The sequence below is a fragment of the Schistocerca serialis genome, chromosome 3, assembly GCF_023864345.2.
Source record: "Schistocerca serialis cubense isolate TAMUIC-IGC-003099 chromosome 3, iqSchSeri2.2, whole genome shotgun sequence".
NCBI classification, from domain to species: domain Eukaryota; kingdom Metazoa; phylum Arthropoda; class Insecta; order Orthoptera; family Acrididae; genus Schistocerca; species Schistocerca serialis.
The window spans coordinates 605306081-605332566 of NC_064640.1; the positions used below are offsets into that span (position 1 = coordinate 605306081).

The following is a 26486-nucleotide window of genomic DNA, read 5'->3' on the forward strand; positions in this document are numbered from 1 at the left end:
TACAAACATAGTGCACACCATTATTGGCCCACCACCAATTTGCACAGTGCCTTGTTGACAACTTGTGTCCATGGCTTCGTGGGGTCTGCGTCACACACGAACTCTACCATAAGCTCTTACCAGCTGAAATTGGGACTTATCTGAGCAGACCACCGTTTTCCAGTCATCTAGGGTCCAACCGATATAGTCACGAACCTAGCAAATGCGCTGTAGGCGACGTCGTGCTGTTAGCAAAGGCATTCGCGTCACTTGTCAGCTGCCATAACCCGTTAACGCCAAACTGCGCCGCATTGTCCTAACGGATACGTTCGTGGTACATCCCACACTGATTTCTGCTGTTATTTCACACAGTGATGCTTATCTGTTAGCACTGACAACTCTATGCAAACGCTGGTGTTCTCGGTCGTTAAGTGAAGTCCGCCGGCCACTACCTTGTCCATAGTAAGAGGTAATTCCTGAAATTTGGTATTCTCGGCACATTCTTGACTCTGTGGATGTCGAAATATTAAATTCCCTAACGATTTCCGAAATGTAATGTCTCATACGTACCCACCAGGCCGAGAGCGCTAATTCGCTGCAACCTGGTAAGCGCTCCGCCCTCGGATCAAATCCGCCCAGCGGATTAACGACGAGGGCAGGTGTGCCGGCCAGTCTGGATGCGGTTTTTTGGCGGTTTTCCGCATCCCACTACGTAAATACCCGGATGGTCTCCACGTTCCGCCTCAGTTACACGACCTGCAGACATTTGAAAACGTTCGCAGTATTTCATGGCTTACACTAGACGCAGACAGTTGGGATGCACTAATATCCGTCGCAGGGGGTACAGGGTAGCGACAGGAAGGGCATCTGGTCACCCTCTGACACTAACATCGCCAAATCCATAGTAACAAGGCCGACCCCGCGTTGGAGTTGAACAAAGGCCAAAAGAAAATGATGATGAATGATGAATGTCGCATGCATCCATGGTCAAAGTTTGTTAGCTCCTGTCGTGAGTCCATAACTTTTCACATTAATTACCTGAGTACAAACGACAACTCCGCCAAATGTACTGCCCTTCTATATCTTTTGTACGTGATACTACTGCCGTCTGTATATGTGCTTATTGCTATCCCATGACTTTTGTGACCTCAGTGTATACATGATGCGGATGGCGTTACTCCTACCTACGTCATGTGGTTGTGATGAAATGCTAATTATTGGCATATCCAAACAAGTGGTACACTACATGCCAGTTTGACGTTTGTTGCACTCGGACATTAAGGTGTTACAGTGTTAACGGCCCACAGTGAACTTACTACCAGCTTGTTCTCGTGAATGAATAGAGCGAGTTAGGATTCACAAGTTCGTTGTTCGAATGCATATTGATTCAGACGGAAAAACCTACTCTCTGCAAAACGTTAGTAACAGGCTCCAAAATTCTGCAGCAGACTGACTTCAGCGTTATAGGAATATATTTGTGTGCATCTTTCCACCCACCCTTCATGAAGACAGCAATGGCCTGTACAGGTTTCCGGACACTTGTAACGTTTCACTGCGCCAGCGGCATTCGATTGACTGCTACGAGGCGGGAGTTCTTTCGATAATCTATGTAGAATCGTATAGATATTCCATCAGATCCAGTCGCCCTTCCTCCGTTTACTGATTTTATTTGATTTACTTTACCGTGGTGCCTTGTATCTTTTGGTATTAGATTGAAAGGAGGATTAGTAAACAAATTCGAATGAAGAAATTTAGTATTTCAGTCTTCTCTCTCTCTCTTTCTCATCCTCCGTGTAGCATCACTATGGTCACTGAGTGACTAGATAGATGACTTTGATCTATTTACTGATTTAACCCTTTGACTGTCAAGAGGACATGTGTATCCCACAATAGGTTATCAGCGAAAAGCTGCATGTTGTTGCTATGTGTCTCATGGTAAAGGAAAGCCTAATAATAATTAACAGAATTCTTTTAGCTACAGATTGAACATGTAGATTGTGCTGTTCTCAGGTTTCATTGTTCACCCTTGTCTCCATATTGTTACATCGAATTAGTACGCACCTGCAGATAGGCAACCCAATTATCAGAATCGCAAAGCGGGCTGCCTTCGCGCCTCCTCGGACACATCCTGCCAACGACTTGCACCCACGGATTGACGCTTGCCATAAAACAATCGAAGATCATACTGAGCACCTGTAGTGTGAGTTAGGAGTTTGAGAGATTCTCTGTCCACTGATGTATGTCTGTTTTGTCTTTTAGTTTTGGCGCAGTCGCATACTGAAACCCTGGAGTAATTATGAGTAATCATGCATGCCTTATCCCCTACCACCCCCCCCCCCAACCCCCTTGGAAGACGGAAGAGCCTAGAACCGCTCGGCCACTTCGGTCGGCGGAGCAACTTTAAACACGGCTGTTGATACATGGTCGGTCTTTTCCATCCCTTACAACTCTGCTAAGCACATACTTACCTAAGGCGTGTTGTACAATTCTCCCAATTTTTTTCCGTTTATATTGGCACCCGTGCTCAGTGACGCTATAAGCTCCTCCTCCTCTGCTGCTCTACGTTCACTAAACCGAAAACATCGGACCTGTTTGGAACCAGGAAATCAAAAATGTTACATTCAGGAATCGCTTCTCTGAATGTTTGTTCTATATAATTATCGGTAAGGTATTTAGAACAGTATCACACGAATCTCTGACAAAACCTACTTTACTCCTGTGAGTGAAAGGCGCTTCAGGTGACTAATGGTGTTGGTATTGCGTCAGGTTATTAATTTGAAAACAAAAATTTATTACATTACTCATGTACTCATGTTTTCTGCTTCTGTCAATAGCACAATCGCCGTTATTGTGATGGGTGTTGATCCCAAAGAAGCTTTACACTTAACATTCTTTCGAAATGATTCCAGCTTTTTTCTCGAGCCAAACACTTATTGAACGTCAGAATTACCGTCAATTCATTCTTTCATTGTAGTTAACTGCCTCACCTGAAGATGAAAGTGAAGAAAATGCGGACGATGAAAAGACTGAATCTGCTGTCGAAGACCAGCCCAGTGAACAGCACGAAGCACGAGCTCTTGAACAACAGGATGACAATGAAGAAGAATCCTCCTCAGCAGACAGTGGCAGAAAGTATTATCCAGCGAGGATTTCTCCGGTCTGTACACACGTCTTCAAATATATTTTAATTTATGAGTTCTCGCTAGCATGTACTAGTGTGCAGGATAGTAACAAATAGATACCACACTACTCATGAAGCATACACAACTAAGGTATCATCATGTACACTCATAAACTACCAGATAGAGGCCTAGACAAACAAAATGGTCTGAACATACCATCAGTCAATGGCTTTTTTATAATAATGTGAACTCGCATAGAAAACCTACAAAACCGCAAATATTGTGTTGCATTTTACATTGAGTGATTGTAAGACACTAAATAACTTGCCCAAGTAATTGTCGGATGCTACATTTAGGCCAATTTCACACGATTGCTTGTCTCTACAACTGACCCTGATTAATATATGTGGTAAGTAAGTATATCTCCGAAATGCCTTAAATAATTATAAATGTATGTGCAACTTACTCCATATTTTCCCTGAACTGTTCCGTTATTACAACTCCTGAGGCACCAGGTCTATTAAAGCATCCGATTTCTACACTGACGGAAAAAATCGCACCATCAAAAAATAAGTAATGTAGTCTAATGAATTTTCGGGAATACATTTGCCTATGTAACACATTTAGGTGATTAACATTGCAAGATCATAGGTACACGTAAGCGCGAGATAAGCCACTGCAAATGTGAAATGCTGGTACATCAATAACCAGTGTAAACGCTAGAATGTTGAATGCAAGCATGCAAATATGCAAGCATTGTGTTTTACAGGTGTCGGATGCCAATTTGTGTGATGGAGTTCCATGCCTGTTGCACTTGGTCAATACAGGGACGGTTAATGCTGGTTGTGGAGGACGCCGGAGTTGTCGTCCAATGAAGTCCCATATGGGCTCGATAGGAGACTGACCTGGTGATCGAGCAGGTCAAGGCAACGTGTCGACATACTTTAGAGAATTTTGGACTAGCATTATCCTGGTGGAAAACACCCTCTGGATTGCTGTTCATGAACGGTAGCACAACAGGTCGAATCACCAGATTGACGTACAAATTTGCAGTCAGGGTGTGTGGGATAACCACGAGAATGCTCCTGCTGTCATATGACATCGTACCCCAGACCATAATTCGAGACGTAGGTCCAGTGTGTTTAGCACGCAGACAGGTTTGTTTCAGGCCCTCAGCTGGTCTCCTTCTAACGAACACACGGCCCTCACTGACACCAAAGCAGAACCAGTTTTCATCAGAAAACACAACAGACCTCCACCCTGCCCTCCAATGAGCTCTCGCTTGACATCACTGAACTTGCAAATGGCCGTGTTTTGGGGTTACGCTACAGGGCATCTGGCTCGTAGTTGTCCTTGAAGTAACCGATTTGTAACAGTTCGTTGTGTCACTGTGGTGCCAACTGTTCCTCAGTCTGCTGCTGTAGATGCAGTACGATGCGCCAGGGCCATACGTCCAACACGATGGTCTTCCCTCTCGGTAGTGCAAATAGTCCTTCCGGAACCCGATCTTCTTGCGACCACACATTCTCGTGACCACGGCTGCCATCAGTCACATCAGTGGCTACATTACTGCCAAGTCTTTCTACAATATAGCAGAAGGAACCTCCAGCTTCTCGTCGCCCTATTACACGACCTAGTTCAAACTCGGTGGGGTGTTGATAATGCCGTCTCTGTTGCCTTAAAGGCATTCTGGACTAACATCAACTCACCAAGTCCAATCTCAAAGATAACTAACGCTCACGACCGTTACAGCGTGTATTTAAAGCAAACCTGATTTGCGTCTTCATAGTGGCGCTACTAGCGCCACTCTTACGCGACTGTGGAGAAATTTTAACAGACATTATTTTTCAGATGTATAGTCACGTCTACCAACTTTCTTTTATGTCGCACAACTCCTTCTTGGTGTTACGATTTTTTCTGTCAGTGTACATTTTGTTTTTGAGAAATCAGAATGTGCCAGGTATTTAAGGAGGGGAGTTTTATATGCACTGCCAGAAAAACAAAAATGAAGCACTCAGAAGACACGGTCGGATGCCAATGTAACTCCGTTCACACACACACCATTACTGTAATGAACATGATTAGAGTTACAGTTCTCTGTCACAGATAGAACGGCCACCAGAGTGCATTAGGGTTGTTCACGTTTAATATTGTTACCACGCTTAGCAGAGCATATAACGGATGCGAACATCGTCAGATGTTAAGTGATCACTGTGGAGGACACAGAGATGCCTCGTACCCGTGTGAGACAGCGTTATTAGCACAGGACAGAGTTTAAAAGTTGGCTAGATGTGGGTATCCATTCCACCGGTTGGTCAAATCGTGCAGGTCTGTGGGGGATGTGACAGTGGCCTGATGTTGGACTGCGTGGAAAACAAGAGGCCATTTCACATAGTAGTCTGCCTGCGACTGAAGGAACCGTAATGATACACTACTGGCCATTAAAATTGCTACACCAAGAAGAAATGCAGATGATAAACGGGTGTTCATTGGACAAATATAATATACTAGAACTGACATGTGATTACATTTTTACGCACTTTGGGTGCATAGATCCTGAGAAATCAGTACCCAGAACAACCACCTGTGGCTGTAATAACGGCCTTGATACGCCTGGGCATTGAGTCAAACAGAGCTTGAATGGCGTGTACAGGTACAGCTGCCCATGCGGCTTCAACACAATACCACAGTTCATCAAGAGTAGTGACTGGAGTATTGTGACGAGCCAGTTGCTCGGCCACCATTGACCAGACGTTTCCAATTGGTGAGAGATCTGGAGAACGTGCTGGCCAGGGCAGGAGTCGAACATTTTCTGTGTCCAGAAAGGCCCGTAAAGGACCTGCAACATGCGGTCGTGCATTATCCTGCTGAAATATAGGGTTTCGCAGGGATCGAATGAAGGGTAGAGCCACGGGTCGTAACACATCTGAAATGTAACGTCCACTGTTCAAAGTGCCGTCAATGCGAGCAAGAGGTGACCGAGACGCGTAACCAATGGCACCCCATACCGTCACGCCAGGTAATACGTCAGTATGGCGATGACGAATACACGCTTCCAATGTGTGTTCACCACGATGTCGCCAAACACGGATGCGATCATCATGATGCTGTAAACAGAACCAGGATTCATCCGAAAAAATGACGTTTTGCCATTCGTGCACCCAGGTTCGTCGTCGAGTACACCATCGCAGGCGCTCCCGTCTGTGATGCAGCGTCAAGGGTAACCGCAGCCATGGTCTCCGAGCTGATAGTCCATACTGCTGCAAACGTCGTCGAACTGTTCGTGCAGATGGTTGTTGTCTTACAAACGCCCCATCTCTTGACTCAAGGATCGAGACGTGGCTGCACGATCCGTTATAACCGTGCGGATAAAATGCCTGTCATCTCGACTGCTAGTGATACGAGCCCGTTGGGATCCAGCACGGCGTTCCGTGTTACCCTCCTGAACCCACCGATTCCACGTTCTGCTAACAGTCATTGGATCTCGACCAACGCGAGCAGCAATGTTGCGATACGATAAACTGCAATCGCGATAGGCTACAATCGGACCTTTATCAAAGTCGGAAACGTGATGGTACGCATTTCTCCTCCTTACACGAGGCATCACAACGTTTCACCAGGCAACGCCGGTCAACTGTTGTTGTAGGTGTCGCCACCGACGCCAACCTTGTGTGAATGCTCTGAAAAGCTAATCATATGCATAACACAGCATCTTCTTCCTGTCGGTTAAATTTCGCGTATGTAGCACGTCATCTTCGTGGTGTAGCAATTTTAATGGCCAGTAGTGTACAACGATACTTCACGGACATCCTGCGACATGTATTACCTCTCGCGGGACAATATTTTGTTGCCATTTTTCAACAGCATAATATTTCTGTTACACGACTCTATGAACTGTCTAAGTGCTGTTAAGGTACTTCCATTGCCTGCAAGGTCGCCAGATCTGTCCCCGATAAACAATGTATGGAACCAGATCAGACGCCAACTCCGTCCCAGTGCTAGTATCCAGGATATAAAGGACCAATTAAAACATTAGTAAGCGACCCTACCTCAGGAGAGGATATAGCGGCTTTATGACACCCTACCCAACCAGATCAGTGCGTGCATCCAGGCTAGAGGGGGTGCAACGTCATACTGATAAGCCGACTCGTACTACCAAGTTTTTTCTCAATGTGACTCAATTTTTTAATCACTGGAATAACATCACATATCTTCTCAACCCGTGGAGATTTATTTTGTTTCCTCCTCCACTTCTGGGCGCTTCATCTCTCTCTCGGGTTGTGTATGTACTCCATTTTGGCTCCAGTTTACAGGATTAATTTGGTTAGTAAACTTGATTACACCATCCCAGTCAGTAGTTCAATATCTGCACTGGGTCCCATCAATTCCATCGCAGGTAACTGTTGGAAAATTATTTCCAGGTATACCACGATTAAATTTGTTATAATGTAATAAATATCTGTAATCGTACAGTTGAACTTTAAACTGTTACTGGTGCACCTTACACTAAATGGATGCCAGAACGTTTTTGTGATAAATAATGTTCCATTTTCGACAAGCAGTCGTGAACTGTAAACAATGATAAACTCTGTTGTAGTCACATTACAGGAATTATGTATGTCTCTCTGGTCTGCTGCTGGGTGGCATTGTTTGAGTTACACTAAATATTGCCAAAGCAACTGCTCCGTATTGTCAGGTGAATGCTGTTGATTGCTGTAGGAGGCATAGTCTTACGGTTTTAATTATCAACTCAAAAAAAATAAAGGTACGTATTAAATTGATTGTTTGTTTGTTTGCAATTACAGGACACGTCTGCAGTCCGGATACGCTTTGAAATCGCTGCTCCGAAGTATCTTAGCGCACACCAAATAAGCCAAGACCCCCACCCCCACCCCTCGACTCCACCCCACACACACACCGACCGACCCACCCATCCACACATACACACACACACACTTACACCATTCTATTCGAACTTTGTACTGTTCCTAAGGTCAATCTGAAGAAGCTTATCAACATCACATCACAATGAAAGAATTGTTGAACTCATAAAAACGGAAACGATTAGTATTATCCATCACTGATCTTGGGCGTAAAATTTAACAGTGAGATTAATTAAACTACAATAGTTGACTCTAGAATGACGACTGGGTATTATTAAATAATTTTAATATTTTACCATTCCCTGTCTGTGTTATCTGAATAACTCTTGACTTTATGTTATGAATTATTTTAGATGTATGCTTCAATTGTCTTTTTAAAATATTTTAATTTAGGTTGTCTTATTGCTATTGTCAATTATTATCCATTGTATTCCATTCTAGAAAATGCTTTTTGTGGTTTTCGTTTGTTTACTCCTGGTAAATGAGAGTTTTGTCTGGCTCTAACTCCATGATCATGGGTGCTGCTGCTTTTGAGGTAACTGATGATGTGCGTCTTTATGTACATAACACATTGGTGGAAGTACTCACATTGAACAATTAGAGTTTCCTGCAATTTGAACAAGTCCTTATGCGTAGCGCAGTGACTGTTTGCCCTTTTGTGTACCTTCAAGACTTTTTCATGTTTTATGTATGGGACCACTAAAATGATTCAATAGCTAAAGCGGAGTGAAAGTAATAATACTGTGTTACAACAAATTATTTTCTGTTACACATTGGTGACAGGACTCTAAGGACATAGCATGCTGATGGCATTTGCTTTGATACTGTATATGTGCGTTCATTCCACATAAGGTGACAGTATTAATTCCTAAAAACTTGTTATTGCTATAAAGTCCACAAATTTTCATCAACATGTAATTTTACACAATTCCTTTCTTAAACAGAAATTCATGCAATTTTTTTATTTTCAGTTTAAGTTTATTTCGTGCTGACCAATTATAAATATTCTTTAGGGTTTCATTAGCTTTCAGTAGGAGTTCTGGTGTTTTATCTGTGATTACAATGTTCCTCCTGAAGTGGACTGACAAGGCGGCCAGTCCACAGTGACGGGTAGCCGATAGAAAGGCACGCGTACACACTCACGCCGACGGGCGTCAATTCTGGAATAGGATAACTATTGAATGGTAGCAAGAAAAGTACGTAGCTGCTTTATACTTAACTTTATTATTTGATGACTACAGCATTCTTCTTGAGACATTTATACTATAACTCTCAATGTAGGTAAGGCTAATGGCGCCTTGCTAGGTCGTAGCCATGGACTTAGCAGAAGGCTATTCTAACTGGCTCTCGGCAAATGAGAGGAAGGCTTCGTCCGTATGGTCGCTAGCAATCTCCTCGTACAACTGGGGCGAGTGCTATATCGTCTCTCGAGACCTGCCTTGTGGTGGCGCTAGGTCTGCGATCACACAGTGGCGACACGCGGGTCCGACATGTACTAAATGGACCGCGGCCGATTTAAGCTACCACCTAGCAAGTGTGGTGTCTGGCGGTGACACCACACCTCCCATCAGCAAAAAATCTTTCGTCACATTACAAGTGCACCGGTGGTTTGGTGCAGGCAATACACAACCCAATATGTTGACTTATCAGAGAAGACAATCGTAAAAAGCCGCTTTAAATCCAATATGTTTAATACAGAATTAGTCCTAAAGCGCCTTGATTAAATAGACGTATGAGTGAGATATACAGGGTGATCATGACTAAAGTTAAGCTTTCAAATGCTGTAGAAATAACGCCACTGGTCAGAATGATGTCAAATTGCAACGGAATATTATCGGAGAAGGGGAAAACGTATAGCAGAAGAAAAATAAATACGATGGTTGGAACTTAAATAATGGCAACTATGTATTCACAACCGATACAAATTGTGTAGAACCTGTTGCCACCGATGTGGAAGGCGTAGTATACCGTTAGCAAACCCTGTTCTGTTGATGGTGCGAATGGAGCGGTCTAAAGTTATGGTGATTCTCGTGTACGACTGTGATGGTGTTATCCTAACGCATTACGTTCCTCCAAGGCAGACCGTCAATGCACAGTATTACTGTTCGTTTTTGGAGCATCACCTGTGACCAGCTTTGTGAAAGAAACGATGACACTTTCTGCGCAACCCACCCATCCTTATGCACGACAATGCGCGGGCGCATACAGCGGAAGCTGTGGCTGCTGTTTGTTCGATGGGACTGGAAAGTACTGTACTACCCACCATATTCCCCGGACTTTGATTTGATTCCGAAGATGAAGGAACCACTTTGTGGCATTCGCTTCAGAACTGTTCCAGAGATTCGACAGGCAGTAGACCGCTCCATTCGCAACATCAACAGAACAGGCTCTGCTAACGGTATACTACGCCTGCCACATCGCTGGCAATGGGTTTTTCATAGCGCTAGTGACTACTTTGAAGGACAGTAAAAGGTGCAAACATGTAACTCTTTTGTATCGGTTGTGAATAAATAGTTGCCACTATTCAAGTTCCAACCCTCGTACTTATAAAACGTTGCAATAGATGGCGCTGTAAGCATCATAATTTAATAGTGGTCAACTACAAATGACAAATGAATCATACAACAGTGCCCAAAGTGTACGTTTAACGTTAAAAAAACTGTACTACTCAGTGCGCATGGGTGTACAGGTATGATACCGTTAGTTACGTAAGCCCATCCACCACGACAAGGTCATATCACATCGGATGGTAAAAACGGTTTCTAATTGTCCTGAGGCAAAACCCCACATAAAGAGCATCACTCGCATCGGTTTTTATTTGTCCTGAGGCCAAAAACAGCACAAAAAGCATCAACTAAAATGAAATCCGATATTAATTTCCGTGTGACTGGCGCAAAATACATTCAATATGCTGTCCACCGTTTTCTGCAACAAGTTGAAAACGAGAAACAGCATGTTCCACAACTGATCGAAGAGTTTCCAGGGTCACTTTCAGAATGTGTTAAGCAGTGCGTGTCTTCAATGCAATTAAGTTTGCAATCGGAACACTAAACACAAAATCTTTCAGATAGCCCCACAGCCAGAAGACACACGGATTATGATCAGGTGATCGGGACGACCAGGCTGTAGAGAAATGGCGCTTCAGCAGATTCTTAATTGGATTTGCAATGTGCGGAAGTGCGCCATCTAGCATAAAAATGATCCCATCTACACATCAACGCTGTTGGAGACCTGGAATGACGGGGTTGCGCAAAAGACACTCATAGCGCTTACCAGTGACAGTACAGGTAACAGAACCGCAAGAATCTGTCTCTTCGAAAAAACATGACCGTATGATAAATGATGCCGTAAACCCGCACCACATAGTGACCGTTTCAGGATAAAGCGGTGCTGGTTGACTTGCGTTTGGATTTTCCGCTGCCAATATTCGACAATTCTGTGTATTGACATGTCCTGTCAGATGGAAGTGAGCTTCGTCTGTCCACAAAATCTTCCACTGACAATCATTATCCACTTCCCTGCGAGCAAGAAATTCTGAAGCAAAGGTCTCTCTTGCTTGCAGGTCAACAGAAAGAAACTCGTGTACATGGGTTATTTTGAATTGATAAAAAAATGGTTCAAATGGCTCTGAGTACTATGGGACTTAACTTCTGAGGTCATCAGTCCCCAAGAACTTAGAACTACTTAAACCTAACTAACCTAAGGACATCACACACATCCATGCCCGTGGCAGGATTCGAACCTGCGACTGTAGCGGTCGCGCGCTTCCAGACTGTAGCGCCTAGAACCGCTCGGCCATTCCGGCCGGCTTGAATGGATAGCAAAGAAGGATGTTTCATAGGATTTTACGCACCGTGCTCCCGGGTATGTCCAATGTTCGGGCAATTCTCCGTGCACTACATGTTTGCATACCACCACTCGTCTCCTGCACTGCTGTGGTCGCGGTTTCCACTGACGTTGAATCAACTCGTTTCCTCCCTCTACCAGGTTGCACACCACAAGAACCCGTCTTTTCGAATTTCCGAATCATTTTCTCCAGAACCACGCCAGTCATCGAACCAACGACTTTTTTCAAACCCTTCAGTGTCCGGAACTTCTGCAGAGCGACGTGTGCACAGTCATAATTCTTGTAATACAGCTTTACAAGCAGAGCGCGATCCTGCAGTGAGACAGTCATAGCGAACGTCGCAGACGAGAAAGGAGGAAAAGCCGTGTACCCGGCGTATTTATACCAACTTCAATGGGTCGTGCGCATGACAGGTGTTTTCATTTACGTATTCTGACTCATACAGCGCCATCTATTGATCAATTTTCACACTATTTTTTTTCTTCTGCCATACGTTTTCCCCCTTCTCCGATAATATTCCGTTGCAATTTGACGTCATTCTGACCTGTGGTGTTATTTCGACAGCGTTTTGAAAGTTTAACTTTAACCAGGAAGACGCTCGTTGTTGGAGGAAAGCGGCGCTTCTAGTGCCCCCTGCTGAGACTCAACTGCAAGGGTCTTCCTGCGCGTGTGTATAGCCTGATCCTTGCCTGATGAATTTCGTCGTTGCCGCGCAATTATCATCAGTCATCTCTTCCAGCAGTGACAGCAGCAACTACCACCACCAGAATATGACGAGCAGTTGCATCGATGAAATACTGTGCGATTTACACAATACAATCCGGCGGCAACGAGAATCGTATTTGCAACAGATCCGTCGGGAAAGCTTCAAAACAAAAAAAGTTTTGATTCACCCCGGTTCCCAGAACTCCTGAAGATAGACATGGACTGTGGGTATTGCAGCACCGACACAGTCCCTTTGTTCAAAGATATAAACAATCATGCACGAGCAGCGCCTATTAGACGGAGGGACCGGCCGGTGTGGTCATGCGGTTCTAGGCGCTACAGTCTGGCACCGCGCGGCCGCTACGGTCGCAGGTTCGAATCCTGCCTCGGGCATGGATGTGTGTGATGTCCTTAGGTTAGTTAGGTTTAAGTAGGTCTAAGTTCTAGGGGACTGATGACCTAAGATGTTGAGTCCCACAATGCTCAGACCCATTTGAACCATTTTTTTATGAGACGGAGGGGGTCCGACAGGCGATCAGTTCCAGTAATTCCACCAGGAAGGAGCTACATGGCTTGTGTTGGCTGTAATTCAACCTTGCCTAGGCGGTCAATACCGCGGTTCGATCGCGTCCGCATTGTTACTTTGTGCTAGGAGGGGCTATCATCAAGGGAAGTGTCCAGGCGTCTTGGAGTGAACCAAAGCGATTTTGTTCGGACATGGAGGAGATACAAAGAGACAGGAACTATCGATGACATGCCTCGCTCAGGCCTCCCAAGGTCTACTACTGCAGTGGATGACCGCTACCTACGGATTATGGCTCGGCAGAACCCTGACAGCAACGCCACCATGTTGAATAATGTTTTTTGTATAGCCACAGGACGTCGCGCTACGACGCAAACTATGCGCAATAGGCTGCAAGATGCGCAACTTCACTCCAGACGTCCATGGCGAGATCCATCTTTGCAACCACTACACCATGCAGCGCGGTACAGATGGGCCCAACAAAATGCCGAATGGACCGCCCAGGATTGGCATCACGTTCTCTTCACCGATGAGTGTCGCATACGCCTTCATCCAGTGTGCTCTCTGTTGTGGGTTGGCAGGAGAGCCAACACCGGGTACTAGAGGAAGCCGAAAGGCACGCGTTTTAGCTCACGCTGGCTGGCGTGAGGTCTGGAACAGGACAAGGAAATTAGACTTTAGAAAAACGGACGTAGCTGGTGGAATACTTAGCTTTAATCCATTAATGATGAGCGTCGCTCTTGACTGTGCATGACTCAGTATCAATAGTAACTGGTAATGGCGCCTTGCTGGGTCGTAGCAAATGACGTAACTGAAGGCTATGCTAACTATCGTCTCGGCAAATGAGAGCGTATTTTGTCAGTGAACCATCGCTAGCAAAGTCAGTCGTACAACTGGGGCGAGTGTTAGGAAGTCTCTCTAGACCTGCCGTGTGGCGGCGCTCGGTCTGCAATCACTGATAGTGGCGACACGCGGGTTCGACGTATACTAACGGACCGCGGCCGATTTAAAGGCTACCACCTAGCAAGTGTGGTGTCTGGCGGTGACACCACACTCGCCGCCGCCGTTGGATAAGCAGCTGCCAGCAGAAAGTCGTATACTCCTAGCTCACTTATTTGTTACACACTTTAATTAATTTCTTTGCGTGTTTTTGATACTTGCATTGTTTAATTCATAAATTTCTGGCGTATTATAGTATTTGAAAGTTGTGGCACCGCGTTTTAGTACCTGAATAGTGTAAATTCGCGTAGTCGTCTGTCTTCTATTTTTGTTTTGAACGGCCAGTGTTGGTTGGTCACAGCCAGTGTGTTCCCTGCCGCCGTTAGATGAGCAGCTGCCAGCAGAAAGTCGTATACTCCTAGCTCAGTTATTTGTTACATAGTTTAATTCTTAATTTCTTTGCGTGTTTTTGGTACTTGCATTGTTTAATTCATAAATTTCGGGCGTATTATAGTATTTGGGAGTTGTAGCATCGCGTTTTAGTACCTGAATAGTGTAAAATCGCGTAGTCTCCTTCCGCCGCCGAGCAGTGTGTCAGCAGTGCGCAAGTAGCAACATTACTGCATATACTAGGCAATCTTGTATTTTAATAACCGCTTAAATTTTGTGTCGATTTGTTTGCGCTCTCTGTACATTAGTTCAGACGTTCTTTGCACAACAGTTTTTAGCATGGATAGGGACTGCAACTGCTGTGTTCGGATGCAGGCTGAGTTGGCATCCCTTCGCTCCCAGCTTCAGGCAGTGTTGGCTTCGGTCACACAGCTTGAGGCTGTTGCCAATGGGCATCACCGTGGGGGTCCGGATAGGGGTTTGTCGGGGACGGCCAGCTCGTCCCACACATCCCCCGATCGGGCTACGACTGTGCCTGCCCGGGATACTGCCCACATTGAGGCTGATCCCTCACCTGTGGTAGAGTGGGAGGTCGTCTCGAGGTGTGGCAGGGGGCGAAAGACATTCCGGAGGGCTGAACGGAAGGCCTCTCCAGTTTGTCTGACGAACCGGTTTCAGGCGCTGTCTCAGGCTGATACTGATCTTCGGCCGGACATGGCTGCTTGTCCTGTTCCAGAGGTTGCCCCTCAGTCTGCAAGATCCGGGCGGTCACAGAGGGTGGGCTTACTGGTAGTTGGGAGCTCCAACGTCAGGCGCATAATGGGGCCCCTTAGGGATATGGCAGCAAGAGAGGGGAAGAAAACCAATGTGCACTCCGTGTGCATACCGGGGGGAGTCATTCCAGATGTGGAAAGGGTCCTTCCGGATGCCATGAAGGGTACAGGGTGCACCCATCTGCACGTGGTCGCTCATGTCGGCACCAATGATGTGTGTCGCTATGGATCGGAGGAACTCCTCTCTGGCTTCCGGCGGCTATCTGATTTGGTGAAGACTGCCAGTCTCGCTAGCGGGATGAAAGCAGAGCTCACCATCTGCAGCATCGTCGACAGGACTGACTGCGGACCTTTGGTACAGAGCCGAGTGGAGGGTCTGAAGCAGAGGCTGAGACTGTTCTGCGACCGTGTGGGCTGCCGATTCCTCGACTTACGCCATAGGGTGGTGGGGTTTCGGGTTCCGCTGGATAGGTCAGGAGCCCACTACACGCAGCAAGCGGCTACACGGGTAGCAGGGGTTGTGTGGCGTGGACTGGGCGGTTTTTAAGGTTAGATGGCCTCGGGCAAGTACAGAAAGGGCAACAGCCGCAAAGGGTGCGGGGCAAAGTCAGGAAATGCGGGGATCGAGCAGCAATCGGTATTGTAATTGTAAACTGTCGAAACTGCATTGGTAAAGTACCGGAACTTCAAGCGCTGATAGAAAGCACCGAAGCTGAAATCGTTATAGGTACAGAAAGCTGGCTGAAGCCAGAGATAAATTCTGCCGAAATTTTTACAAAGGCACAGGCGGTGTTTAGAAAGGATAGATTGCATGCGAGCGGTGGTGGCGTGTTTGTCGCTGTTAGTAGTAGTTTATCCTGTAGTGAAGTAGAAGTGGATAGTTCCTGTGAATTATTATGGGTGGAGGTAACACTCAACAACCGAGCTAGGTTAATAATTGGCTCCTTTTACCGACCTCCCGACTCAGCAGCATTAGTGGCAGAACAACTGAGAGAAAATTTGGAATACATTTCACATAAATTTTCTCAGCATGTTATAGTCTTAGGTGGAGATTTCAATTTACCAGATATAGACTGGGACACTCAGATGTTTAGGACGGGTGGTAGGGACAGAGCATCGAGTGACATTACACTGAGTGCACTATCCGAAAATTACCTCGAGCAATTAAACATAGAATCGACTCGTGGAGATAACATCTTGGACCTACTGATAACAAACAGACCCAAACTTTTCGACTCTGTTAGTGCAGAACAGGGAATCTGTGACCATAAGGCCGTTACAGGATCTCTGAATATGGAAGTTAATAGGAATATTAAAAAAGGGAGGAAGGTTTATCTGTTTAGCAAGAGTAATAGGAGGCAGATTTCAGACTACCAAACAGATCAAAACGAAAATTTCTGTTCCGACACTGACAATGTTGAGTGTTTATGGAAAAAGTTCAAGGCAATCGTAAAATGCGTTTTAGACAGGTACGTGCCGAGTAAAACTGTGAGGGACGGGAAAAACCCACCGTGGTTCAACAACAAAGTTAGGAAACTACTGCGAAAGCAAAGAGAGCTACACTGCAAGTTTTTATCGCAGCCAAAACCTCTCAGGCAAACAGAAGCTCAACGATGTCAAAGTTAGCGTAAGGAGGGCTATGCGTGAAGCGTTCAGTGAATTCGAAAGTAAAATTCTATGTACTGACTTGACAGAAAATCCTAGGAAGTTCTGGTCTTACGTTAAATCAGTAAGTGGCTCGAAACAGCATATCCAGACACTCCGGGATGATGATGGCATTGAAACAGAGGATGACACACGTAAAGCTGAAATACTAAACACCTTTTTCCAAAGCTGTTTCACAGAGGAAGACCGCACTGCAGTTCCTTCTCTAAATCCTCGCACAAACGAAAAAATGGCTGACATCGAAATAAGTGTCCAAGGAATAGAAAAGCAACTGGAATCACTCAACAGAGGAAAGTCCACTGGACCTGACGGGATACCAATTCGATTCTACACAGAGTACGCGAAAGAACTTGCCCCCCTTCTAACAGCCGTGTACCGCAAGTCTCTAGAGGAACAGAGGGTTCCAAATGATTGGAAAAGAGCACAGGTAGTCCCAGTCTTCAAGAAGGGTCGTCGAGCAGATGCGCAAAACTATAGACCTATATCTCTGACATCGATCTGTTGTAGAATTTTGGAACAAGTTTTTTGCTCGAGTATCATGTCGTTTTTGGAAACCCAGAATCTACTCTGTAGGAATCAACATGGATTCCGGAAACAGCGATCGTGTGAGACCCAACTCGCTTTATTTGTTCATGAGACCCAGAAAATATTAGATACAGGCTCCCAGGTAGATGCTATTTACCTTGACTTCCGGAAGGCGTTCGATACAGTTCCGCACTGTCGCCTGATAAACAAAGGAAGAGCCTACGGAATATCAGACCAGCTGTGTGGCTGGATTGAAGAATTTTTAGCAAACAGAACACAACATATTGTTCTCAATGGAGAGACGTCTACAGACGTTAAAGTAACCTCTGGCGTGCCACAGGGGAGTGTTATGGGACCATTACTTTTCACAATATATATAAATGACCTAGTAGATAGTGTCGGTAGTTCCATGCGGCTTTTCGCGGATGATGCTGTAGTATACAGAGAAGTTGCAGCATTAGAAAATTGCAGCGAAATGCAGGAAGATCTGCAGCGGATAGGCACTTGGTGCAGGGAGTGGCAACTGACCCTTAACATAGACAAATGTAATGTATTGCGAATACATAGAAAGAAGGATCCTTTATTGTATGATTACATGATAGCGGAACAAACACTGGCAGCAGTTACTTCTGTAAAATATCTAGGAGTATGCGTGTGGAACGATTTGAAGTGGAATGATCATATAAAATTAATTGTTGGTAAGGCGGGTACCAGGTTCGGATTCATTGGGAGAGTCCTTAGAAAATGTAGTCCATCAACAAAGGAGATGGCTTACAAAACACTCGTTCGACCTATACTTGAGTATTGCTCATCGGTGTGGGATGCGTACCAGATCGGGTTGACGGAGCAGATAGAGAAGATCCAAAGAAGAGCGGCGCGTTTCGTCACAGGGTTATTTGGTAAGCGTGATAGCGTTACGGAGATGTTTATCAAACTCGAGTGGCAGACTCTGCAAGAGAGGCGCTCTGCATCGCGGTGTAGTTTGCTCGCCAGGTTTCGAGAGGGTGCGTTTCTGCATGAGGTATCGAATATATTGCTTCCCCCTACTTATACCTCCCGAGGAGATCACGAATGTAAAATTAGAGAGATTCGAGCGCGCACGGAGGCTTTCAGACAGTCGTTCTTCCCGCGAACCATACGCGACTGGAACAGAAAATGGAGGTAATGACAGTGGCACGTAAAGTGCCCTCCGCCACACACCGTTGGGTGGCTTGCGGAGTATAAATGTAGATGTATATGTAGATGTAGATAGGTAAACTCCAGTGGAAGACTCTGCAGGAGAGACGCTCAGTAACTCGGTACGGGCTTTTGTTAAAGTTTCGAGAACATACCTTCACCGAAGAGTCAAGCAGTATATTGCTCCCTCCTACGTATATCTCGCGAAGAGGCCGTGAGGATAAAATCAGAGAGATTAGAGCCCACGCAGAAGCATACCGACAATCCTTCTTTCCACGAACAATACGAGACTGGAATAGAAGGGAGAACCGATAGAGGTACTCAAGGTACCCTCCGCCACACACCGTCAGGTGGCTTGCGGAGTATGGATGTAGATGTAGATGTAGATGTAGACAATCGTCGGAGACGTGTTTAGAGGCAACCCGATCAGGCTGAACGCCTTAGACACACTGTCCATTGAGTTCAGCAAGGTGGAGTTTCCCTGCTATTTCGGGGTGGCATTATGTGGAGTCCACGTACGCCGCTGGTGATCATAGAAGGCACCGTAATGGCTGTACGATACGTGAATGCCATCATCCGACCGATAGTGCAACCATGTCGGCAGCATATTGGCGAAGCATTCGTCTTCATGGACGACAATTTGCACCACCATCGTGCACATCTTGTGAATGACTTCCTTCAGGATAACGACATCGATTTACTAGAGTGGCCAGCGTGTTCTCCAGACATGAACCCTGTCGAACATGCCTGGGATAGATTGAAAAGGGGTGTCTATGGACGACGTGACCCACCAACCACTCTGAGGGATCTACGCTGAATCGCCGTTGAGGAGTGGGACAATCTGGGCCAACAGTGCCTTGATGAACTTATGGATAGTATGCCACGTCGAATACAGGCATGCATCAGTGCAAAAGGGACGTGCTACTGGGTATTAGAGGTACCGGTGTGTACAGCAGTCTAGACCACCAGGTCTCGCTGTATTCTGGTACAACTTGCAATGTGTGGTTTTCATGAGCAATGAAAAGATTTATGTTGATGTTTATGTTGATCTCTATTCCAATTTTCTGTACAGGTTCCGGAACTCTCGGAAGCGAGGCGATGCAGAACTTTTTTTGATGTGTATATATGAATAATGACTGGCTAATCCCTGGCGTTAATGAAATCGGAGGGTTACATTTAAAACTAAATAAATGTTTATTAAATGATGTTCACACATATCTAAATGACGGCCTCGCACAAACTGCGGATCCAAATCAAAAATAATTACACAATAATTAATGTACACAGAGCAAGAGAGGATCGAATACAGAAACATGTGGGAGCAAAGTTTATTTAACTGCACGGTAATTCGAAACTCAACAGCAAACATTCAAAGACCAAAAGTGCAATTTTTCACTATCAACTGAAATGTAAAGTATGCCCGCATGGCTAGCCGCGCGGTCTAACGCGCTGCATCCCGAGCCGGAAGGTGTTCCGGTCCCCGGCACCAATCCCCCCTGCGGATTATTGTCGAAGTCCGGTGTGCCCGCCAGCCTGTGGATGGTTTTTAAGGCGGTTTTCCATCTGCCTCGGCGAATGCGAGCTGGTTCCTCTTATTCCGCTTCAGTTACACTATGTCGGCGATTGTTGCGCAAACACTGTCTCCACGCACGCGTACACCATAATTACTCTACCGCGCAAACATTTGGGGTTGCACTCGTCTGGTATGAGACGTTCCCAGGAGGGGAGGTTCACTGGGGCCAAACCGCACATTAACCCTGGGTTCGGTGTGGGGCGGCGGTTTGTGAACCATCGAGGGCTATGACGGGACGAAGCCTCCTCCGTCGTTTCTAGGTCCCCAGTTTAATACACACACACACACACACACACACAATACAGTGCACTATGTAAAATATAGTTTTTTAACTGCAGCAAGTAATTACAGTCCACAACTGCCTCAAATCAAATCACGTTAGGTTCACATAGTCGCCCAAAATCATTCACCGTAAACACGGTCATGGACTACACGGAAATCGGATTTTTGTAATTTTTTTATATTTGTTGTTCGTGAAGTTCAGAACTCATATATGTATCACTTTCCCAAAGCATTTCGATGCAACTCTCAAAATACTCCGGGAAATCATCTTTGAAGTTTTCCGACAATTTTTGGCATGCTTAACTAAGATGGTGTTCTTTCTATAAGCAGTTTGGCTATTTGATAGAGTGCTTACTTGACGTGGAGGACCTGGATTCGAATCCTGGAAGAATGTGATTCCTAGACAAAGGTGCGTGTAGTAAGAGTATTTGCGTGAAGTATAAAATACAAACAGCGAGGAAATAATTTAATTTACAATCTTTTAATTATAAAATCTTGACTAACAATCCTTTACAAAATGTTGGTAATTAAGAATTTTTGTTTGCAAAGAAAACTGGATTTTTGAGTGCAAATGTAATTAAGAAGGAAGAAGTGAATTTTTCAAAAAAACTGCTATTTAATGTGCTCATCAGGACATATTTGATGAATTTTATATGTAAATCACGTAGGTATTCGAACTGAATGGGAAAAAACGAAAAAAATAATGACAGAAACGATACTCGATCTAACGATTACTAGTCTTGTGCGCTTTATTTATTCTACGCCGCACGGAAACGCTTGCCAAACATGTACCTTTGTCTAAAAATTTTATTCCACACGGAATCGATCCCAACCGCCCTCCCCCACCCACCCACCCACCCTCCCACCCACCCGCACACACACACACACACACACACACACAGCGAGCACTTTACCACAGAGCCACAATGCTCGTCGAAAAATATGTACCATATTTTAGCCTATTAAAGACGGATGGAAAATTTCAAAGTCGATTTTCTCGATAATTTTTTAGAGTTGTTTCGAACTGTTTTCGGAGAAGTACATTTGAGTTCTGTACTTCACGTACTTCGCCCGAATAGGTCTCCGAAGGCCCAAAGGTACCGACCGACCGCCGTGTCATCCTCAGACGATAGGCGTCACTGGATGCGAATATGGAGGGGCATGTGGCCAGCACACCGCTCTCTTGTTCTTTATCAGTTTTCGTGACCGGATCCCCTACTTCTCAATCAAGTAGCTCCTCAATTGGCCTCACAAGGGCCGAGTGCACCCCTCTTGCCAACAGCGGTCGGCAGACCTGGACGGACACCTATCCAAGTGCTGGCTAAGACCGGCAGCGCTTCACTTCGGTGATATGAGGGGAACCGGTGTTACCACTGCAACAAGGACGTTGGAATTTACCTATCATAAATACAAAAAATTACAAATATCCGAATGCTATGTGGTCCTCTTGTGAGTCCAGTGAAAAGTTAAAGTCTGTAACTCTCACGCAGAAAATTATTCCAAACCCAATGAAAAGTTAAAGGATTTATCTCTCGCTCAATAAATGATTCCAAGTCCAAAGAATAGTTAGAGCATATAACTCATGCGACTGCTCAGCTGCACAGTCACTCGACACAACCCACTCACCAACACTGGCCAACGACAAATTCCACCAAGACAATAGACTGTGAGGGTCATACTACTTGCCCTTCAGTATCTTCTATGGCATCACACACTAATGGCTGGAAGTTAGACACTTAAATAATAACCAACAATCACATTTAAACCTAATTTCACAATCAACTAATGTATTAAATTACCGTTCATTATTGTGGTCATTTTGCGACATCTTATTCAGTTAATACAGAAATGAACAAGTTATTAATAAAGTTCACGAAGGATGCCAAAATCCAGAAACGTGACAAACTTTTAAGAAAAATTATAAATACGAATGAAATAGTAAAGTGTGTGTAAACATCGACAAGGAGGATTAGGTAAGGATCTGGGAAACTCATGCTGGCTTCATATTATGTGTAACTATGCAACACTTGCACATTTGCATGTAAACTTTTCATAAACTCATCTGTAATTCTTTATAAATATACGCGATGTGAAAAGTAGCTTTTTGTGGTATTTACTCACATTATCAACTTTCATTTGACACTTCACTGATGAACTAACTCCAGTCGTTTAACTATTATTAATTCTATAGTCCATTGTGGTTAAAACAATTTCAGCTTTCTTATTAATGCTTGGCGTTGCAACGAGCTTATCTCCTCGCCACAGTTTCTCTAGTGGTCATGTTGAATTGGACAGACGGAGGGCTTTCATTGTGTTCCAGGACTGCTGACATGTGCCTGGAAACATACAATAAATTAATTACACAACTTTATTTTTTAGAGGTGATAATTAAAACTTTATGACTACCCTCGTAGCAACTGCATGTGTTTACAGTGCTCTAATATCCTAACAGCGGCCACATCCAGATGTTGCACATGCACAACGGAGTTGCTCCGAGACGGATGACGATTGTGTGACCAGAGCACACTACCAGGAACCGAGTTGCAGTATTCTTAGGCCGTCTTAAACACTGTTTGCAACATAAATAACAATATACTTCGTACGTATTAGCCTCACTGCGCCAGATGTAATAACGATAGTTTATGACTGACTTTTCAGAAAACCGAACAGAATTGTCAAAGAAGCCCCTCACAGACAGAGGATGTCGCCGGTAGCACACGGAAGACGACGAAAGATCCCCCACGAAATCCTGTCGTCCGTCGTGAAATAGACCCAGATGCTCCACGATGTCCCGTTGGCAAGGGAGCCGTGAAGAAAATGTTTCGGCGGCCACTGGGAGCTTCTGTTACCGCGAGCAGCCCATCGGAGCCTAAAAGAGCCGATGGACAGAAGCGAGGGCGATGGAATCTTGGTGCCGACGTCCCTATAGGTGTCTGGCAGTACCCTCTTCCTAAACGCGTAGTCTCTCCTGATGAGTTTACTGTGAAGCAAGAAGTAAGTACAATAGAAATTATGATGAATATTTTTTCAACTCATTTTCAGAGACCAAAACATGTTGCCGCCATTAAAGATATCACAATTATGGAAATTTTATCATTGATATAGAGCCATTGTCACCATTTTACTATACATTTCACTTCTCGCTTCATTTGTGTTACTTGCGAACTATATTGTTCATTCTGCGAATAACTGTTAACAGTTCGCCACAAAATATTATTTTCCCCGTTTCTCTGTGGTTTTCCATATAACTCATCTGCAAACCGTCAGTGATTCGGAGCCGCCTTTAAAAATATCACAATTGCTGAAAATTTATCATTCGTTTACGTCATTAAACGGTACAGGAAACAGACGGGTATATGGGTACATACTTAGATCCAGGATGGAATAATGACAGTATTATGAAAACGATAGATTGCCACTCACCATGTAGTTGAGACGCTGAGTCGCAGACAGGCTTAACAAAACTACTGCTGCTAAACAAGTAAGCTTTGGGCCAAAAGGCCTTCTTCTGAAGTAGGCAACACACACACACTCTCTCTCTCTCTCTCTCTCTCTCTCTCTCTCTCTCTCTCTCACACACACACACACACACACACACACACACACACACACACACACACAGACGCACGCACACCCACACACATATTCACGCAAACCAAACTCACACACTCATGATCACTGTCTCTGGCCGCTGCCACTACGTGGTCAGTAGCAGTCTATCCTTTTCATAATATTGTCATATTTAGATTCAGCTAGAGTACAGACTAGCTTTATCTCCAACTATACTGCAAGCTAACATAACTGCTAGCTAAGTAAATTTATTTTTCATCTATAATCTAGGTTATTGTGGGATACATGTTTCGCCTTTTCTTGCAAAACATTTTTTTTTGTTACCCACAAAACATTTTTTCTTGTTACCCACAAAACAGTTTTTCTTGTTATCCACAAACGTTTCAGCATCAATGTGCCATCATCTGTGGGTTTTGTTTATTGGACAACTGTAAAAGTGAACATATTTTAGGTTCTAATTTATCTAACAAAATGAAGCCTAAAGACAGTTTCTGCTTTTTTTCTGTTCTTACCCTGATTTCACATTATATGGTTTTGCAGGACCATCTGTATGGTGTCCTGTACTGACAACTTGTAATCTGCAAACTAAACGATGTAAACGTGAATTTTACCAGCGAGTTAACACATCCCTTGATTTTTAAAAATGTGATTTTGTTGTGGCAACATGTTTTGTGTACATATTTGTTATTACTCACGTTTTATTGTGACTGATCCTTATTCTTTCTCTTTCCGAGGGCACTGAACACACGTATTAAATGTACTTCCTATACTGCAGTCGCGTTTTGTGGAATGTTATAAAGTGGATGGATTTATTTTTCAGACTCCACCAGACGAGGCACGTGATTATTCAGAGAAAGAAATCACTAGCGAGACTGAGACTAGTGAGGACGATTCGGAAGTTGTATCTCGGAATGACTTGATGCCACAGCAACAGTATGGTTTTGATGGTAATATGATAGGGATGTGGAGCAATCCGTATTCAATCTGTGCCGATTACACTGCATATTTACAAAGGCAGAAAACTCTGAGTGAAGAAAAAGAAAAAACTGAACCGCATGTCCGAAACATATTCCAAGAAATAAGAAGTTGGGAACTTAGGGAATATATGGAGGCCGCTAAGCGCCCTCCCCCGAGGAGATATAATCAGCCAGAAGATACAAGGGTCAACCGGCAGCCGGTGAGTATCTTTTGGACAAATCATGTATCCATTCACTGTCTTTAGAAATATCTGCTAATTAATTATGTCGGATGAACTTTCAGTCTTATGTACGAAGCGCAAGATGAATGATAATCGTCAGCCACCAGTTACTACGGACTATAACCAGTCTGTCATTACATTCTGAATATGTCAGTACAAATATGTACGTTCTTGTTATTTCATCGGTTCGCAGGCTATTATAATCATAAGAAGCTTCTAGTTGCGTTAAAATTACATCAGCGCTATTAGATATATTTATTTAATTCCAAGACCGACTTAGGGCACTTATCAAGTAAAAGTGGACTGAAATTAAATTGTCAAAAGTGTTGTGGGTATTTGTCATTAACATAAACAACAAAAATGGTAAAAACGTACAGCCAACATGTATCATTTTTCTTCATACCCTCTTATTACACGCGTAACCCCTAGAACGAAAGAAACCTAGATATAAAGTACCAGAAGGTGAAACAAGTAAGATTATTTTCGTTTATGTCGTTACAAAAATAAATTCGCACACTAGGCTCCCAAATAAATGTCAGATACGTGCAGTAACATAGACTGTTATGCAGTGTCCTCATCAGAACGGTGAAATAATCTTGGCGTGAAAATGACATTCCTGGAATTTACAGGGGACCAGAAAGGAAGATTAGCATTTAGGTCTCGTCTACGAGGCTATTAGACACGGTTATTACAGTTTTCAGTCAAAGAAATAATATATACTAGCCATCGCTTATTACTTTCATGCAGTGTTCAATAAAATTCCTATAACTACAACAGCCTACTGTGAACCACACTAAACAAAATAATGAGTCTAAATTCTTTAGGCTCATCTTTATGCCTCATGTATTGAACGCTATTACATTGAAATGAAATGTTGTATGGCGAGGGCCTCTCGCCAGATAGACCTGATCGCCTGGTGTAAGTCTTTTGAGGTGATGCCACTTCGAGGACTTGCGCGTCGATGAGGATGAAATGATGATGATGAAGACGACACAAACATTTGAAACACGAACTAACTATAATAGTGTTCACACTTACTCACACAATACAGATCCAAGTCAGCAGTCTCGTGCAGATAGTAGATTAGATTAGATTAATACTTGTTCCATAGATCATGAATACGACACTTCGTAATTATGTGGAACGTGTCAGATTAATAAAAGATGTCTGTACAAGATATTACATTACACAAAATATTGCATGACACTAATGTTTAAGTTGTTGTTTTTTTTTCCTTAATTTATATCTAAAAATTCAGCCAATGAGTAGAAGGAGTTGTCATCTAGAAATTCTTTTAATTTATTTTTAAATGTTAGTTGGCTATCTGTCAGGCTTT

The 26486-nt window shown here is 44.2% G+C and overlaps 1 protein-coding gene across 1 annotated transcript in view; it reads left to right on the plus strand.

The window, feature by feature from the left end:
* LOC126471036 (uncharacterized) overlaps positions 1 to 26486 on the plus strand; it is a 197719-nt gene that overhangs the window by 135912 nt on the left and 35321 nt on the right. Inside the window, exons 4-5 of the mRNA XM_050099102.1 lie at positions 2954 to 3136; positions 24773 to 24899. Of these exons, the coding sequence (XP_049955059.1) occupies positions 2954 to 3136; positions 24773 to 24899 (310 nt within the window). The remainder of the gene's footprint in view (positions 1 to 2953; positions 3137 to 24772; positions 24900 to 26486) is intronic.